Source organism: Brassica napus, chromosome A5, assembly GCF_020379485.1.
Source record: "Brassica napus cultivar Da-Ae chromosome A5, Da-Ae, whole genome shotgun sequence".
Classification (NCBI taxonomy): Eukaryota; Viridiplantae; Streptophyta; class Magnoliopsida; order Brassicales; family Brassicaceae; genus Brassica; species Brassica napus.
The window spans coordinates 28,222,665-28,240,404 of record NC_063438.1 but is presented as its reverse complement, the minus strand read 5'-3'; the positions used below and the strand labels follow the sequence as shown (position 1 = coordinate 28,240,404).

The 17,740-nt window shown below is 33.4% G+C and overlaps 3 protein-coding genes across 3 annotated transcripts; 1 reads left to right on the top strand and 2 right to left on the bottom strand.

The window, feature by feature from the left end:
* Positions 1-1,944: 1,944 nt before the first annotated feature.
* LOC125609160 (apyrase 1-like) lies at positions 1,945-7,181 on the bottom strand. The gene is made up of 10 exons (XM_048780216.1): positions 6,587-7,181; positions 5,613-5,741; positions 5,471-5,527; positions 5,296-5,388; positions 4,880-5,085; positions 4,676-4,767; positions 4,260-4,477; positions 3,989-4,178; positions 3,369-3,589; positions 1,945-2,196 (listed from the first exon to the last, which is right to left on the bottom strand). The coding sequence occupies exons 1-9, from the start codon at positions 6,893-6,895 to the stop codon at positions 3,477-3,479; spliced, it is 1,407 nt and encodes a 468-aa protein (XP_048636173.1). The 5' UTR covers positions 6,896-7,181; the 3' UTR covers positions 1,945-2,196; positions 3,369-3,476.
* A 1,639-nt stretch (positions 7,182-8,820) lies between these two features.
* On the bottom strand, positions 8,821-10,799 carry LOC106435291 (aquaporin SIP1-1). Its single transcript, XM_013876173.3, has 3 exons — positions 10,438-10,799; positions 9,342-9,614; positions 8,821-9,270 (listed from the first exon to the last, which is right to left on the bottom strand). Exons 1-3 carry the CDS (start codon positions 10,723-10,725, stop codon positions 9,112-9,114), a joined length of 720 nt encoding a protein of 239 aa, XP_013731627.1. The 5' UTR covers positions 10,726-10,799; the 3' UTR covers positions 8,821-9,111.
* Positions 10,800-11,775: 976 nt separating this feature from the next.
* On the top strand, positions 11,776-12,357 carry LOC106435306 (MADS-box transcription factor 23). Its single transcript, XM_013876182.3, has one exon. The coding sequence runs from the start codon at positions 11,776-11,778 to the stop codon at positions 12,355-12,357; it is 582 nt and encodes a 193-aa protein (XP_013731636.1).
* Positions 12,358-17,740: the final 5,383 nt, after the last annotated feature.

Below are 17,740 nucleotides of genomic sequence, written 5' to 3'. Positions count from 1 at the left end.
AAAAGAAAATATCTCATATATAAATAATATTATGCCAAAAAACGTTAAAGGTATTACAATGACCTGATAGTTGATTGATATAAGGTATCTGGCATCGTAACAATATGAAAAGGGATGAGTTAATCTGCTCCTTACTTGAGTTATTATTCAAAAAGGAAAAACAGTATATCAATCTTCTGAAGTTCCAGTGTGATTAAAGCCAAATGGTAATGAATTAAGTTCCACATTGTTTTCAACGTGAAACTCTTAATTATTATTAGAAATAAAGGCCTCACAAGTAACAAACCTAACCAAGACTACTCTTATATTGCGAAATTCGTGGACGAGAATTCGACAACTACGTTATACCTTTATCTTTATGATCTTCTTATTTTCAAGCTTTTGCATCGTACATGTAGTGTCATTTCATTAGTCAAACAATGTGACAACAACGTTAGAAAACTTACTGATTGTGAATACTATACATGCACGAACGCATAAGCATAAACAAAAGATAAGCAAGCAATCGTAAAGAAAACCAACTACCAAAAAAGTAGTTGTATGAAAGTGTTTTAAATAATACAAAAATACTTCGGAGTGAATTTATCAAACGTGACTTTTGTTTCATTTGTTGAAAATGGAGTTTGTCATATGCCAGTAAGGCATGCATTAAACTACACAAAGTTTGAAATTACTAAAATCTAAGTCTCCCTCAAATAAACATGGAAAGTTAAATATTCAACAAGCCAGCAACCACACGTGCGACTTACGATTCCTCTATCAAGCGTCAACATTTTGCACCTAGCTAGGGTTATAGGTGAACATATTAAAAGTTACTGTACGGATTGTTTGAATTTTTTTAAAAAACAACTATAATAAACGTTGCGGCTACAATGACGAATAGAGGTAGATTTGAAAAAGTAAACCATTACAGACAGACGAGACGAAATTTTTGAATATAAACCAGTGAATAATTGTTCTTTAATATTTCATTACATATACATGGACCATTGTAAATTTGAGAACGATTTACATGGACCATTTTAAGAAAATATTATACATATAATTATGGGTGTGGAACTGTGGATCCCTCATAAAAAAATATCTAACAAAATTAGTTTTCGATTATCTGCAATATGTGTGTCTTAGTGTGGTGTGTAACGAAAGCTTACTTGTTCTACTGGAATTTGAACACTTTTTTTTTTTTTAACCAAAAAAAAATTTGAACACTTTTTTTGTCAAGTTTCCAACCACTCACATATCAACATCTTATACTTTTGTATAAAATTTATTTAACCGTATGTCTTATCATCAAATTTATCAAATGACTTTTTAACACCCTTATTATAAATAACAATGTATCGTCGACAATGAGTATTGAATAATCCAACCTTCAATATACAAGCTATACAAGGCTACTCAATCTATAATATAATGAAACCTTTAACTACAAATGTGGAAATTATTAGTCAGAAGACGTTTGTTTGAAGCGACCAGTACGTAATACATTGATAAGGAACCAGATCGTTTGCAATCCTTATATAGTCTATATATTGCTTTACCTGATTTGAGTTTTCATGGGACTTTCATGGCTCATTACAACTTTATCAGCATAACAATGGTCAATGGTATTACTTTAAGTTCAAAAAAAAAAAAACAATGGTATTACTTTGGTCGGTCATCAAAGTCAAGTTGAAGTTGGTGATATGAGATTAGGTTTGAATGGATGGGCGTGTAAATGGTCATAAATCAAAATAGTTCAGTTTATTTACACATCTAACGTATAAGTTCCAAACTATGATACCTTTGAATTGTCAACGCTCATCTCCAATTCTTTTGGCACACACTTATCTAAAAATCTTTAGAATATTCTTTTGTTCCAAAGATACTTTAAAACAGAGAGAATTCCAAGGAAACATATATATTTTTATGGGTATCTATTGGGATTTGGATATGAACTACATATGGAAAAATATAATAAATATTGAATTACAAATATTAAAATAAATCAATCCATTCCCAATGATTGTAGGTTTCACAAAAAGAAAAGAGAACTCAACATGGACCAACTACTAAATAAAATTCTCAACAGTCGAGAGAAAAACGTTCAATAAGTGAAACATTTATACGAAACCGAGGACACGTGTGCAGTTTAGTTTACAAAAAAAAATAAAGACAAGTATATAATAAGAATAGATAGTAAGTAAACAATTAGGGGGCAGATTTTCTTCTTGTAACATAGTTTTTTGCTGGACGAGACAAAAAAACTGAAACACTCTCTCTTATCCTTTCGAAGAAGAAGAAGACTTCACCGGATTTCTGGCTCGGCCAGCGTCTGTTGGCTCTCGAGCCACGGCGTTGAGCCTGTTCTAGTGTTTTGTTTCTTTGTATGGTCCTCGGTCTCCTTGTTTGTGAGATGAAGCAACGGTTCGCCGGTTGAGCTACGGTTCGATTTAGGCGTGTGTGGCCCAGATCTGAAGATATGATGATGCAGAAGTGACTCTTTTTATCCATCCAGTGGCTTCCTTCTCTGATGGCTCAGATCTATCCGCCTTTCATCCATTGTGTAGGCGAGTGAAGCGCGTGAAGACGGCCGTTCTTGGTTCTCGGACCGAATCGGTCCGTTTTTGTTGCGGTGGTTAAGAGAATCTTATGGCTCTTGTCTCTGTTGGTTGTGGGCTCTGTTCTGGCTTTGTTTCCTGCAAGTGAATCGGGGGTTTTTTATTTATGTGTTTTTAGTGAAGTCTGGATATCATGTGGTTCTTGACCTCTATATTAGGAAATTATTATGCTCTCTTTTGATTTTTGGTCCTAAGCTTGTAGTGTTTTCGAGTGTGTAATGAAGGTGTGAACGCTTTCCTGTTTGTAACTACTGCTTCGGTGTGGTCGTTACCGGGTCTGACCTCGTTTATCTCCAGATCTGTTGAGATTGGAGTGTTCTTTATAGGACTTTTATGGAGGTGTTGCTTGGATGCAATGAAGTTGTGTCGCAGCCGTATCCGGAAGAAAGTATGTTCTAAGTATGGTTCTATCTTACCGGGTTATAAAGTCTGGTTTCTTTGAGGTGGAGAGGAGTGCTCTCGGTGTTGGTAGGTGTTGGTAGAGGTTGAAGTTATCGTTTGGTCAGCCGGACAACGATATATCTCGTTCAGAGACTGGTGCAAGCTTAGTGTACTATTATCATGGTGGGTTATGTAATTTCCTTTTGTCGGAGTGTATGTGTTTGTGTTCTTGTTTTTGTAAATCACTCCCGGTGTGGGTTTTAGGTGCCTTTCTTTGGGCTTATGTTTCTGGGGATATCTTTGTTTTCCGCCAGTTTGTGTATCAATCGTGTATCTCTTCGTTGAATGAATATTTTCAGACGGAAAAAAAAAAAAAAACAATTAGGGATTATGATGATAACAAAATTTTGAAGTAGAAGAAAAGATTGGGGAAGATTCTGGGAGAAATCAAAATAATATAGGTTTTGTGCAAATTCCCAAAACTTGCCACTATACTCATAGTGAGGATACGGCCTCTATGGCGCTTCCTAGTGGCCACGCAGCTTCCACGGCGTGCTCTCCGTACTTCACTTTCTTCACTAACGTTATAGTCTGTGATGGCTTCAATCCTATTTACAACAAAAATAATTAAATTAAAAGATTAAACACATGTCAATTAAACTACGGATGCAACTGTAGAAACTCAAATACATTTTGAACAGTGCAAGGTAGGCAAAGAACCGAACCGAACTTGGTTGGTTTTCACTACACACCAAAAACTGGGACCAACCGGAACCGGACCATTGATGATAATAACAAAACTATATGCATTTCATCACTCAATTATATTACACGACACAAAAATTTCAAAAATCTAACACATTCCAATTACTATGTGCATGCCTATCATATATTACTAACCATTATCATGATCATTTTATACTATCATTCTCATGGTAGGCACAAGTGTAAATTAATTTTTTTTTTGGTTCGAGGAGTTAAAAGAAAAGAAGTTAAGAGTAGCTTACCGAATCCATCAACTAGGAGAGTATATTGGTAAACAAGATCCAAGCACAAGTAAGGAATATTATCTTCCTCCACACGTGGGAACTTCGATTTGCCTTCTCCCATTTTCATGTTACACGCTTGGCTAGCTGCTTTCTCAAAGTCAGCTGGACGAACAGTAGCCACAGGTTGCGTCGGGTCAACAAAACCAGCCTGCCATCACCACCATTGGTTTAAAGCATAACAAACAGTGTGATGTTAGTCACTAAGTCTTAAAAGGAGATAAATATTTACCTCTGCGGCTCTATCAAAGAAAAATGATGCAACAAACATATTCTTTTGGCCACCACCGCCTCCACCGTTCCAAACTCCACCGAATGTGCATTTCATGTGTGTACACACTGAATCATTGACTTTGAGTGCGTTAAGAGCTACTCGCCTGCATTCGTCTAGACTTGCACCAGATGAAGAAGCTGCGGCTTTGAAGGCTTTTCCTCCATACTTGTAAGTACCTGAAAAGAATCATATGTTCCATAAGTAAAGCTACCATCATCAAGGTGTGAAATAGTTAAGGGCAGAACATGTGAAGAGGATACAACACTGATTACTTTGTCTATTAAAAAACAAAACTACATGGAAAGAAGGTGTAATGTGATGAGGATAGGATGCAGAGAGTGTTCCTCGATAAATTAATAACGTCTCTCACTCACCATCATAGCCGGTCACAATGCAGGGGTTGTTAGAGCCCTCAGAAACTTTCAGAATTTCCGCTCGGGCAGCCAATAACCCGTAATGTAGGTAGCTGCAATCAACAAGCCAAAAAGATATTGCGTTTAAGTTGAAAGGCAAAATAAAGTCTGGTTTCACGTCTCACAATGATCAAATGGGCACAAAAGCAATGACAGCTGACCAACCTGTGAACATATAGAAAATACTTCCGTCCCTTGAGATACATTTCTCTGACATAAGAATCCTCGCCTTGTAGTGGTTTCGGTGCAGTTGCAGCATCTTCCTCTGATATAGCATATGCCATTTGAACAGATCCCCCTCCGAGATCAACCACTCCAACGGTTTCTGAGTAAGGCTTTCCCAAAGTCTTTAGCAAGTAGTTGATGGTCACCTTTAAGAATCGACAATTCATGGAAAAAATGAAACTTGTTAGTTGATTTCAGGTTGTTTTAAGATAGAAAAAAAAATATATTCAGGGAGATCAGTCCTCGTTGTTACTATACAAGCACCCAAGATTTCAGTCGTACTATAAAATAATGAGAATAGCACTGGATTTAACATGAGTGTTACACTAATATATAGAAAAAACCCGACAACATACCCACTGGTAAGAACCTTCCTGAGTACCATCCAGAACAGTAACTGCATTTGCCTCAGTCTTCAACCTGCTTCTATCTTTCAGTAGCTCCCTAACCTTAAAAACAAAATTACATTTTCAAGTTTAAAAGCTAGACAAACAATAAAATATTTGTAGACATCATATGAACAAAAGTTACCGCTTCCAAAATATTTTCAGAAGCTTTGTGACCCAAAGCCCTCAAACCAGCAGTTGCCTGGACAAGATATAATGCAAAACAGAGTAAATGATAACATGAATAGCTTCAATTATCATTATCTGCAAGGAACTCGCTTCCATACCCCAACTCTGACAGGAGTCTTAGGACGCAACTCATGTGGAACAGAAGCCTCTGCTTTGTCAAGAAGAGATACCAAAGAGTTTGCTGATTGCCTAGGATCATTAGGATACGCACTCAACCCTGGTTTTAGCTGAAATCATATCATAACAATAGTTCAGACTCAAACAACTCTAACCAAACGCACAATAAACAATGCGTTCTAAAAATCGGTTTACACAGCCCCTAAACGTCTGCCGCATCGGCCATAAACAAAACATTTTTCAAAAAATAGTCAAAAAATCAGTTTAGTCGTGGCATAATTAATAATCTCATATAAATCGCCTAATTAACAGATTTCTTAAACATCGGTGGTTTGGACGTCCCCCCTAAACCAAGCTTCCGCCTAGTCGGCAAATTGGACATAAACCAAACATTTTTCACAACGATATTTCAAAAAATATTCAAAAAACCAATTTAGTCACCCGCATAATCAACATTTTTCAAAACAATATTAAAAAAAAACTCAAAAATCAGTGTAGTCGCTCGCATAATCCAGTAATCTCGTATAAATCGCCTAATTAACAGATTTCTTAAACATCGGTGGTCTAGACGGCTACCTAAACGTCCGCCTAGTTGGCAAATCGGACATAGACCAAACATTTTTCACAACAATATTTCAAAAAATATTAAAAAAAATATCTATCAATAATCTCATATAAATCACCTAATTAACAGATTTCTTAAACATAAGCTTCCGCCTAGTTGGCAAATCGGACATAGACCAAACATTTTTCACAAACAATATTTCAAAATTATTCAAAAAATCAATTTAGTCGCCCAGATAATCAATAATCTCATATAAATAAATCGCCTAATTAACGGATTTCTTAAACATTACATCGCAGTAGACAAATTGTATTATTGATTACAAACAATAATAGGAATCATCAAACATCCTTCTAAAGCTTATTAAGATCAGTTTTAGCAATGCAATACCTGAAGGAAGAGCTCGAGCTCATTCTCCAAAGGAACGAGATCCAAATTCTCATCAAAACAGTAAACATGCACGCGGCTCCCCGAGCTCCCCGCGTCGAAGATCACTGCGTACTTCCTCGAATTCGAGCCTCCTCCTTCGCTACTTTTCAACGCGTACTCCTCGATGACGGAGGTCGACGCCCCCGGCATCAACAGAATCACGAGAGTGATCAGCACGACGGGAATCGAGATCAGGAGGAGGACACTGCGATGCCGATGGATCTTATCGGAGAGTGACTCGTGCCTCCCGATCGCTCGCTTCGCCGTCATTTTCCCGCCGTCGATCGAGAGAAGGCTCTGGTGAGAGTCTGAGGTAGGGGAAGTGGCGAGTCCTGACTCGAGCAGCTCGGAGGCGGAAGGGGAGCGGTAGCGGATCTTGTTGGCGGTGGCGGAGGACGCCGATGTCTGCGGCGGATCCTTTGACGGATCCAGATCGGCGGTGGATTGCGAGAGATGTTTCGAATTCAACTTCTGCTTACAGATCTGTTACGTTGACGATTTAACGATTTTGTTAAGAGAGTGGTGTAACATTCACGAAAAGCTAATTGCATTTAGTGTAAAGTTTAGACGAAAACATAATTAAAGTTTTAACTAACGTCATTAGGGGGCATCTGGTTTGAGAGATTTAACCGAACCGAATTGAAGTCAACCAAGCCAAACAAATCCCAGCTAAACCGAAATGCGATAGTTCCAACGGTTTAGAAGCATTGGAGGATGAATTTGATGTAGTATTTTTTTTCTAAAATCGATTTTTAATGATGATTTTGGTTGAACTATAAAGTTATTGTGATTTAGATAGTATTCTAAAATCTTATAAATTTGGATTCTTGATTTCTAATTTAAGAACTTACTAGAAATGGAGTCCTCGCACATTAAAAACTTACTATGGATCCTCGAATATTAAAAACTTACTAGAAATGGATCTGCATATGTGAGGATATTTGTTTTTAACTTGTTATAAACAAATATTTATTTTGTATAAATGGAAGTATATATATTTTACAGTTTATCTGTATTAAATAATTATTTGATATAACATTTCTAAACATAATATTTTCATAGTTTATATTAAGTAATTTATTTTATTTTTTGAATCGTCAACCTTATCATCCATATCTTTTTAATATTTTTTGTCTATCCGCACCAATGTAATTTTTATTTTTGTATGGATCAAATTTTAAGTATAATAAATAATTATATATATATATATATATATATATATATCAAAAATTGTGTGCTATATATTTCATAGCCTTCAAGTTTTACCATATAAGATTTGCATTGGACTGTTACTTATATGGAAATATATTTAAAATCATATATTTATATATTAATTTATATTTTATTTATAAATAATTTGAATGACTATAAAACGCTAAAGTTATATAAAATGATAAATTTTGCTATTCTTAAATCAATTTAGGTAACTTTATAAATTTTGTCGGGTGGATTAGTTTGAAAATGAATTTATGTATGTTTTATGAGCATTTGAACCGAGAAAAAAAATAATAAATGCTAAGAATTAGAATAAAGTAAATTGTCATTCATAAATCAATTAAGGTAACTTTATAAATTTTGTTGAGTAGATGAATTAACATTAATTAGTTTGAAAATGAATTTATGTATGTTTTATGAGCCTTTGAACCGAGAAAAAAATAATAAATGCTAAGAATTAGAATAAAGTAAATTGTCATTCTTAAATCAATTAAGGTAACTTTATAAATTTTGTTGGGTGGATGAATTAACATTAATTAGTTTGAAAATGAATTTATATATGTTTTATGAGTCTTTGAACTGAGAAAAAGATAATAAATGTTAAAATTAGAATAAAGTAATTTGTCATTCCTAAATCAATTTAGGTAACTTTATAAATTTGGTCGGGTGGATGAAGTAACATTAATTAGTTTGAAAATGAATTTATGTATGTTTTATGAGTCTTTGAACCGAGAAAAATATAATAAATGCTAAAAAAAAGAATAAAATAATTTTGTAGTGGTATAAAATGTAATTAACAATTTCTTTTAAAAGTAAGTTAATATTTTAAGTTATATTTTAATAAGATAGATTTAAATCCAACTCAAATCACAACATATTTCATAAAATCTAGAATTTAAAATATTTTTTGTAACAATAAAATTTAAGTATATTTTAGTATCACAAATTTGATAACAGTAATTTATCATTTCTAATAAAAATCAATTTGAAAACATTTCATTAGGTTCTCGAAACCACTTAGGGGATGAACTGAACTGAACCAATCCAAACCAGTAATTGATAATCTAATGCTTATCAACCGGAAGAGTGTGTGAATGATATATGCACAAAACGGATAATAGTTGACATCCGCAACAATTCATAATATAAAGCTTGAATCTAAACAATGATAAGGTTTCTCCTTATTTTGGAATGGAAAAACCTTCTGAATCTTTCTACATCCCAAAACCGGTAAAGTATTGAACCGGTCTTGTCTCGATTGGTTTATCCCCTCAGGCTTTCTTCTGTTTCTTCTGCTGCGGTGTAGGTGGCGGGAAGATAGTACGGAAGACCAACGCAGCAGATAAAGCTCCAACGAAAGAACTGATCCAGTACACGTAGAAATGGTCCCAAGTGTTGTGAGAGCTGTACATGTATGCCCACCCAAACGCCTGCATTGCAAACACACAAGACGTATTTAAATACATAATAATATCATAACGTGAAACCAATGGATACTTACAATGGCAGGATTCATGGCTGGTCCGGTGTATTTAGAGCCAGCAACAACGAAGCAAATGGTTGCGAGAGCGAGCAAGAAGGTCTTGGCGAGTAATCTTCGTGGACCCCTGATGATAATAAGTAAAGCCGCAAAGGTAATACCGAAACTTAAGATGGTTTCTGCAATAGCTCCAGTGTGCACATCAACCTGAAGGGAAGGTCCAGATATCATGTGCTTGTACTTCTCTGGTATGAACTCCATGATGGCCAATGCACCTCCTGCCGCACCAGCTGCCTGGTGGAATCACCAAACGAATTATCTCACATTTTCATTTACAAGGAATAAGAAATTTATTGTTTCTAAAGCAAAAAGGTGTAAGAACCAAGAATCGGTGGAAAGAAGGATCATCAAACTGAGTTACAAAATCATCAATACTTGATCCTACCAAGAGGCATTAAAATGTTTTTTTGATTCAATTTAATTCTCTTAAGGAGCACATCTTACTCCTTGGTAAATTAGTTTTACTCAAATTAACAGTCTTTCTATCTCTTTATGTTATACAAAGAAACACATGGACAAGCAGCAAACTTCAGAAAATTAAAAAAGAACAAATAAAGAACAAATAAAGAAAGATGCAAGAAGAAGAAAAGTTTTTTTTTTCAGCTTTAATAAAGTGGAAAACACATGAATCAACCAAAACAATTTTTTTTAAAGAATCTGATTGTGTTCTTGTACAACATCAAAACCCCCACAACATTGACCAGATCAAAGCGAGAATATACTAACAATAAAAATGATGTATGATGCAGTTGAGAAATAAAAGGTAGAATTTTCACTTCAAAACAACATAGATTTGGTGTTTCAAATAAAAAAAAGTGTTTTAAAAAAAAAACAACATAAATTTGAGATTCAGACACAACTAGATTTGAGATTCAGTGGAGACAAATCTCACAAAAGCATATACTTTATAGATTTGAGATTCAGACACAACTAGATTCAAACTTCACAGAGACAAAACACAAGCCTATGTAAGGACAACACAGATCGCAGAACTAAATCTTCAGACACAAAATCCAAAAACTCTGAAATTTTTTGGATCTTTAGCTTAGAAGTATACCTGAGCAGGTAACCTGATCGCCAAGGTGAAAAGGGTATCTCCGGGGACACCGGCGGCATAAAAGGCGGCGTTTCCGGTAGGGTTAAAGCTAGCGCTACCGAAGACAACGGTGAAAATGGAAACGTAGAAGAAAATCAGAAACGTGGTGATGGCCAACGGAGCCCAAGCGATTCCCTGAAAACCGGCGGCGGAGATGATCTCCGTCGTCTGTAAACCGAACGTCGCGGAGAGGACGACCCAGGAGAAGGTCATTAGCATATCCCCAATCGCTGACTTCACAACACCCATTCTTTCTCTTCTTCCTCTTTGCGTGTGAGTGAGTATCGAGAAGTCTTATGTGTTTCGGGATCGGAGTAGTTGGCCTTGTATGGGCTTTCAGAAGATTTGAAGAGCTTTCCTCAAATAGATATTTTATTTTATTTGTTTATTTATTTTTATAAATGACAATGAAGATATCTTCTTTGTATGATTCACCTAACCAATCGTCTTGCAAAAATACAAACTAGTACGATTTATTTATTAATGTTTTGTTGAAATTATATGTGTAGTTTAATATTTTTATAATATTCTTTCATCAAAATTCATGGGTTCTATATTAGTGATTTAGGTCTTCTTTCATATTAGAGTTCTCTTTTGATGATTATTGTCTCTATATTTGGTGTTATTGTTTTTAGTTTCCTGACCAAAAAAAAAAAATTGTATGGACTCAAGGTGACCATACTTTTGAGGACTCATGAGCATCTTTGGTCTTTATCCTTTGGTCTTATATCAGGGACTGTATTTTGGAACTGAGTTAGTAGAAACGGGCATATCGAAATTTCATTTTATAAACTAAACTTTAATAGGGTCAAATACATTTTGAATATTGTGATCACAAGGCAACCGATGTTTTGTAAAATTAGATGTGTAACTTTTGTTGCGGATTTTATGTTTCATTATGTATGTTTCGGATTTTGATTCAACATTATGTTTCTTCTTTTTGAGTCAAATAATTTTTTGGATTTCAGGCACATGATTAATTAGGCCTAAGAATCCTTGTGTCAATTGAGTTACCATATGGTAGTTTGCTGACTTTGTTCTGCAATGAGTAAATGATTTCTGAAAACAATAAAATAGTTCCCAAATTACACTAGTCAAATTTGTAAACTGGTCAATATACACCATTATTGTCATATGTTTTTCAAACATTAAATGTCTTTCAAACAAAATACCATATCTTCCATATATCGTTCTCTTCATTTTCCTATAAATAGTAGTGAATGTTTTTTTATGATGACACAAAAACTAAAACATATATACTAGAAAGCTGAATATTCCGGCTCCTAAAAAAAGGTGACAATGAGGTCTACAAAGGGAAAGCAAAAGATCGAGATGAAGAAGGTTGGAGCCTATGCAGCCCGAAAGATTACGTTCTCGAAACGTAAATCTGGACTCTTCAAGAAGATGAACGAGATCGTTTCACTATGCAATGTGGAGACAAGTTTTTTGGTCTTTTCTGATTCCGGAAAGCCTTACACATTCGCATATCCGTCTCTGGAGGAAGCGGTTGGCCAGTTTAAAAACCCTTTAAGACATGAACCATCCGCAACAATCAATACCAGACCGCTGGTGGAAGCTTATAAGAGACAGAAGAACCAGGACCTCATGGAAAGGTACATGGATCTCGTTGAGGAGCTTGAAATAAATAATGAGAAGGAAAAGATTTTGAAGAAAATTATAAAGGAAAATAAGGAGAAAATATTGTGGAATATTCCTCCGGCCGAATGTTTGAGCGTGGAAGAGAAGAAGTGGATGCGCCAAACGTTTGTAGGTTTACATGTTTTCTTGAGCGATATGGCCTTGAAATGTTTTGGAAATGACGGTGACGGTTCATCTTCTAGTCAAGAGAGTCGTGGTCGTGATGGCGAAACCTATGCATGAAAAAACTTGATTTGCTGTTTTTATTTTATTTGAATTGCTGTTTTTATTTGTCCTTGTATTGGTAGACTATTAGTGATAGCATTGGTGATGATGAAACTATTCATCAACGTCTCTCTATTTCTATAGTCAATCGTATTCATTACGAACCAAATATCATATATAATAATCTAATTATTAAGAATAAATCAACATTGTTTTCTTATAATGGGTCTCTTGCATAGATTACACACCCTAAAGGCCTAAACTGATGAACAAAAACATTTATTGTTTTCAGGATTCTTGTCAATCGATTAAAAGAATTATCAAAAGATGGAGATACCAACCTGAGATTTGTTGTCATATATGTAAGTTTTGAAGGCCTCATCAACAAATGTTGCTTTCAGATCTTCGGTTTCGCAGACAGATTTTTGGTTGAGACAAAAGTAGATTGAGAAATTAATAATTCAAAGGTCGAAATTGAATTAAGAATATTTAGAATTGAAAGAATCTAATAGAGGGTGGTGTAATAATCAATCGATTTAAGAGAGAAAATCTAATTTCATATTTTTTGGAGTAGAAATGGCCGAGCGATTCACTATCGAAAGAGGTAAGAATCAGATGATATATTTTCTCTCTAATAGATCAGACACGAGACACTGACAGACAGAAAGACTTCTCAGAGTATCGACTCGTCAGATCAAAATTTGGTCTGGCTAAAATGAGCGGTTGACAAAAAAAGAAGAGAAAACCTTATCCCTTTTCCTTTTCCATTTCCATTGACCGAGGAAAAAATATTAAATGAATGAAACGACATCGTCTCTTTTTGGACAGTTTGCTGGTAATATAAAAGCCTTGTGCAATATTATATTTATTTTTGGTTGATCCAGCCCATTTAATAACCAAATTTCATGTATGTTATTTTTTTTGCCAACTTTTTATTTATTAAGATAACCAAGTGATTACATAGTTTTTACACAATTCTAGCATCAGAGCCGTGCCTCACTATAGGCTGCCAAGCATCTGCTTGGGGCCAAAAATCAGAATAATAGTTTTAGGGGCTAATTTTGTTGCATGGGTCGCCTATAATACAGTTGGTAACCGTCGTCATTATTACTCTAGGGTCACGTGTTCAAATCCCAGCTGTAGAATTTTAAACATTTTTTTTGAAATTAATATTTTATCGTCCAAAAAAAAATTCTTCTTAAGAGCCCACAATATTCATGCACGGCACTGTCTAGCATCTATGGCTAATACATCAACATTTGTAAATGACTCTTTACTTGGTACCAAAAATTAAAAGAACAAGATTTTGACATTCCATGGATAACGTGTATCAGTGAGAACGTTTTGGTGATACACCTCTTGGTGATGGTTTCTTCAGTGTAGAACTGATGATGTAACCCATCAATTAGTAGTTTGCAGTCTGAGATAAAAGTAACTTGATCATAGCAAAGATTCTTCATCTGCTGCACTGCCATTGAAAGAGCTATTGCTTCTGCCTCCAAAGGAGAGTTTGTTGGGTTGATGGAAGAAGAACCTTGGAGTTTTTGAATGCCTTCTCGACTATATAAGGACCATCCAACTTTATCCCACTTCTTTATCATTCTTCCAAGAGGCATCAACCAAGCAATAATATTTTGTGGAGGTGGGTAACACATCATGAATTATTCAAAAAAAAAAACATAGATTTGAGATTCAGACACAACTAGATTTGAGATTCAGTGGAGACAAATCTCACAAAAGCATATAATTTATAGATTTGAGATTCAGACACAACTAGATTCAACTTCACAGAGACAAAACACAAGCCTATGTAAGGACAACACATATAGCAGAACTAAATCTTCAGACACAAAACTTCATAATACTCCCTAAATTGGTGGACTAACACTATCAAATCGCTATTCTCTAGAAAAACGGAGACAACAAATGTTCCAAACCTCTTTGACCTTCATAATATGTTAGTGAATGATCAAACTATACATTAAAACAAGACTTTCATATTTTTGAATTTTTCTCAAAATCTATGTGTTAACTCCTACGAAAATATTGAATTTTCGGGAAATGCTATATATACTAAAGCCTATGATTTTTGGTGTTGTTTTAAAATTTCTAAACACATTCTACAGTTATATTAGTGTATATTAAACTCTCTTTCATAGTACATGGGCATTATTTTAATTTTTTGTCAGTTAATTTTGGAAAACTTCATAATACTTCCTAAACTAGTGGACTAACCACAATAAAATCGCTATTCTATAGAAAAACAGTGACAACAAGGGTTTCAAATCTCTTTGACCTTCATAATATATTAGTGAATGATGAAACTATGAATTAAAACCGAATTTTCATATTTTTGAATTTTTTTCAAAATCTATGTGTTAACCCTACGAAATTATTAATTTTTTCGGTAAATGTTTTTTATACTTAAGCCTATGATCTTTAGTGTTGTTTTAAAATTTCGAAACACATTCTACATTTTTATTAATCTATATTAAACTCTCTTTCATGGTACATGGCCATCATTTTAATTTTTGTCAATTAATTTAGTAAAACTTCATAATACTCCCTAAATTGGTGGACTAACCACTATAAAATCACTAGTCTCTAGAAAAACGAAGACAACAAAGGTTTCTAACCTCTTTGACCTTCATCATATGTTAGTGAATGATGAAACTATGCATTACAACAAAATTTTCATATTTTTTAATATTTCTCAAAATCTATGTATTAACCCCTACGAAAATATATAATTTTTCGGTAAATGCTCTATATACTGAAGTCTATAATCTTTAGTATTGTTTTAAAATTTCTAAACACTATCTACATTTTTATTAGTGTATATTAAACTCTCTTTCATGGTACATGGGCATCGTTTTAATTTTTTGTCAATAAATTTAGTAAAACTTCATAATACTTCCTAAACTGGTGGGCTAACCACAATAAAATCGCTATTCTCTAGAAAAACGGAGACATCAAAGATTCCAAACCTCTTAGACCTTCATCATATGTTAGTTAATGATGAAGGTATGCATTAAAACTAAATTTTCATATTTTTGAAAATTTTCTCAAAATCTATGTGTTAACACCTACAAAATTATTGAGTTTTACGGTAAATGTTTTTTATACTTAAGCCTATGATCTTTAGTGTTGTTTTAAAATTTCTAACCACATTCTACATTTGTATTAATGTATTTTAAGCTCTTTTCATGGTCTAATGGACTCGTTATAATTTTTTTTATCAATTAATTTAGTAAAACTTCATAATATTCCCTAAATCGATGGAATAACCACTATAAAATCACTATTTGCTTGAAAAACAGAGACAACAAAGGCTTTAAACCTCTTTGAAAGTCATCATACGTTAGTGGAGGATGTAACTTTGCATTAAAACAATATTTTCGTATTTTTTGAAATTTTCTCAAAATCTATGTGTTAACAACCCCTATGAAAATATTGAGTTTTTGGTAAAAGTTTTATATACTGAAGCCTATAATCTTTAGTAATGTTTTAAAATTTCTAACCACTTTCTACATTTGTATTAATGTATTTTAAGCTCTTTTCATGGTCTAAGGGACTCGTTATAATTTTTTATCAATTAATTTAGTAAAACTTCATAATAATCCCTAAATCGATAGAATAACCACTATAAAATCACTATTTGCTTGAAAAACGGAGACAACAAAGGCTCCAAACTTCTTTGAACGTCATCATACGTTAGTGGAGGATGCAACTAGGCATTAAAACAATATTCTCGTATTTTTTTGAAATTTTCTCAAAATCTATGTGTTAACCCCTACGAGAATACTGAGTTTCTGGTAAATGTTTTATATACTGAAGCCTATAATCTTTAGTGTTGTTTTAAAATTTCTAACCACATTTTACATTTGTATTAATGTATTTTAAGCTCTTTTCATGGCCTAGGAGACTCGTTATAATTTTATATCAATTAATTTAGTAAAACTTCATAATACTCCCAAAATCGATAAAATAACCACTATAAAATCACTATTTGCTTGAAAAACGGAGACAACAAAGGCTCCAAACCTCTTTGAACGTCATCATACGTTAGTGGAGGATGCAACTATGCATTAAAACAGTATTTTTTGAAAGTTTCTCAAAATCTATGTAATAACCCATACGAAAATATTGAGTTTTTGGTAAATGTTTTATATATTGAAGCCTAAAATCTTTATTGTTGTTTTAAAATTTCTAACCACATTCTACATTTGTATTAATGTATTATAAGCTCTTTTCATAGTCTAAGGGACTCGTTATAATTTTTTATCAATTAATTTAGTAAAACTTCATAATACTCCATAAATCGATAGAATAACCACTATAAAATCAATATTTGCTTGAAAAACGGAGACAACAAAGGCTCCAAAACTCTTTGAACGTCATCATACGTTAGTGGAGGATGCAACTATGCATTAAAATAATATTGTCATATTTTTTGAAATTTTCTCAAAATCTATGTAATAACCCCTACGAAAATATTGAGTTTTTGGTAAATGTTTTATATACTGAAATCTATAATCTTTAGTGTTGTTTTAAAAATTTTAACCACATTCTACATTTGTATTAATGTATTTTAAGCTCTTTTCATGGTCTAAGGGACTCGTTATAATTTTTTATCAATTAATTTGGTAAACTTCATAATACTCCATAAATCGATAGAATAACCACTATAAAATCACTATTTGCTTGAAAAACGGAGACAACAAAGGTTCCAAACCTCTTTAAATCGTTCTAATTTTTTATCCATTAATTTAGCAAAACTGCAAATACTCCCTAAATCATTAGACTAACCACTATAAAATTGCCATTCCTTAGAGAAACGGAGACAACAAAGGTTCCAAACGTCTTTGAACTTCATCATATTTTATTACATGATTCAAATATGTATTAAAACAGTATTTTCAATTTTTTTTTTTTTTCAAAATCTATGTGTTAACCCCTACGAAAAGAGTGAGTTTTCGGTAAATGCTCTATATATGAAGCCTATAATCTTGAAATTTGTTTTAAAATTTAAAACCACATTATACCTTTGTATTAATGTATGATAAACTTCTTTTCATGGTACACGGACATCGTTCTAATTTTTTATCCCTTAATTTAGCAAAACTGCAAATACTTCCTAAATCATAGGACTAACCACTATAAAATTGCCATTCCTTAGAGAAACGGAGACAACAAAGGTTCCAAACGTCTTTGAACTTCATCATATTTTATTACATGATTCAAATATGTATTAAAACAGTATTTTCAAATTTTTTGAATTTTTCTCAAAATCTATGTGTACCCCCCTACAAAAATAGTGAGTTTTCGGTAAATGCTCTATATATGAAGCCTATAATCTTTAAATTTGTTTTAAAATGTAAAACCACATTATACCTTTGTA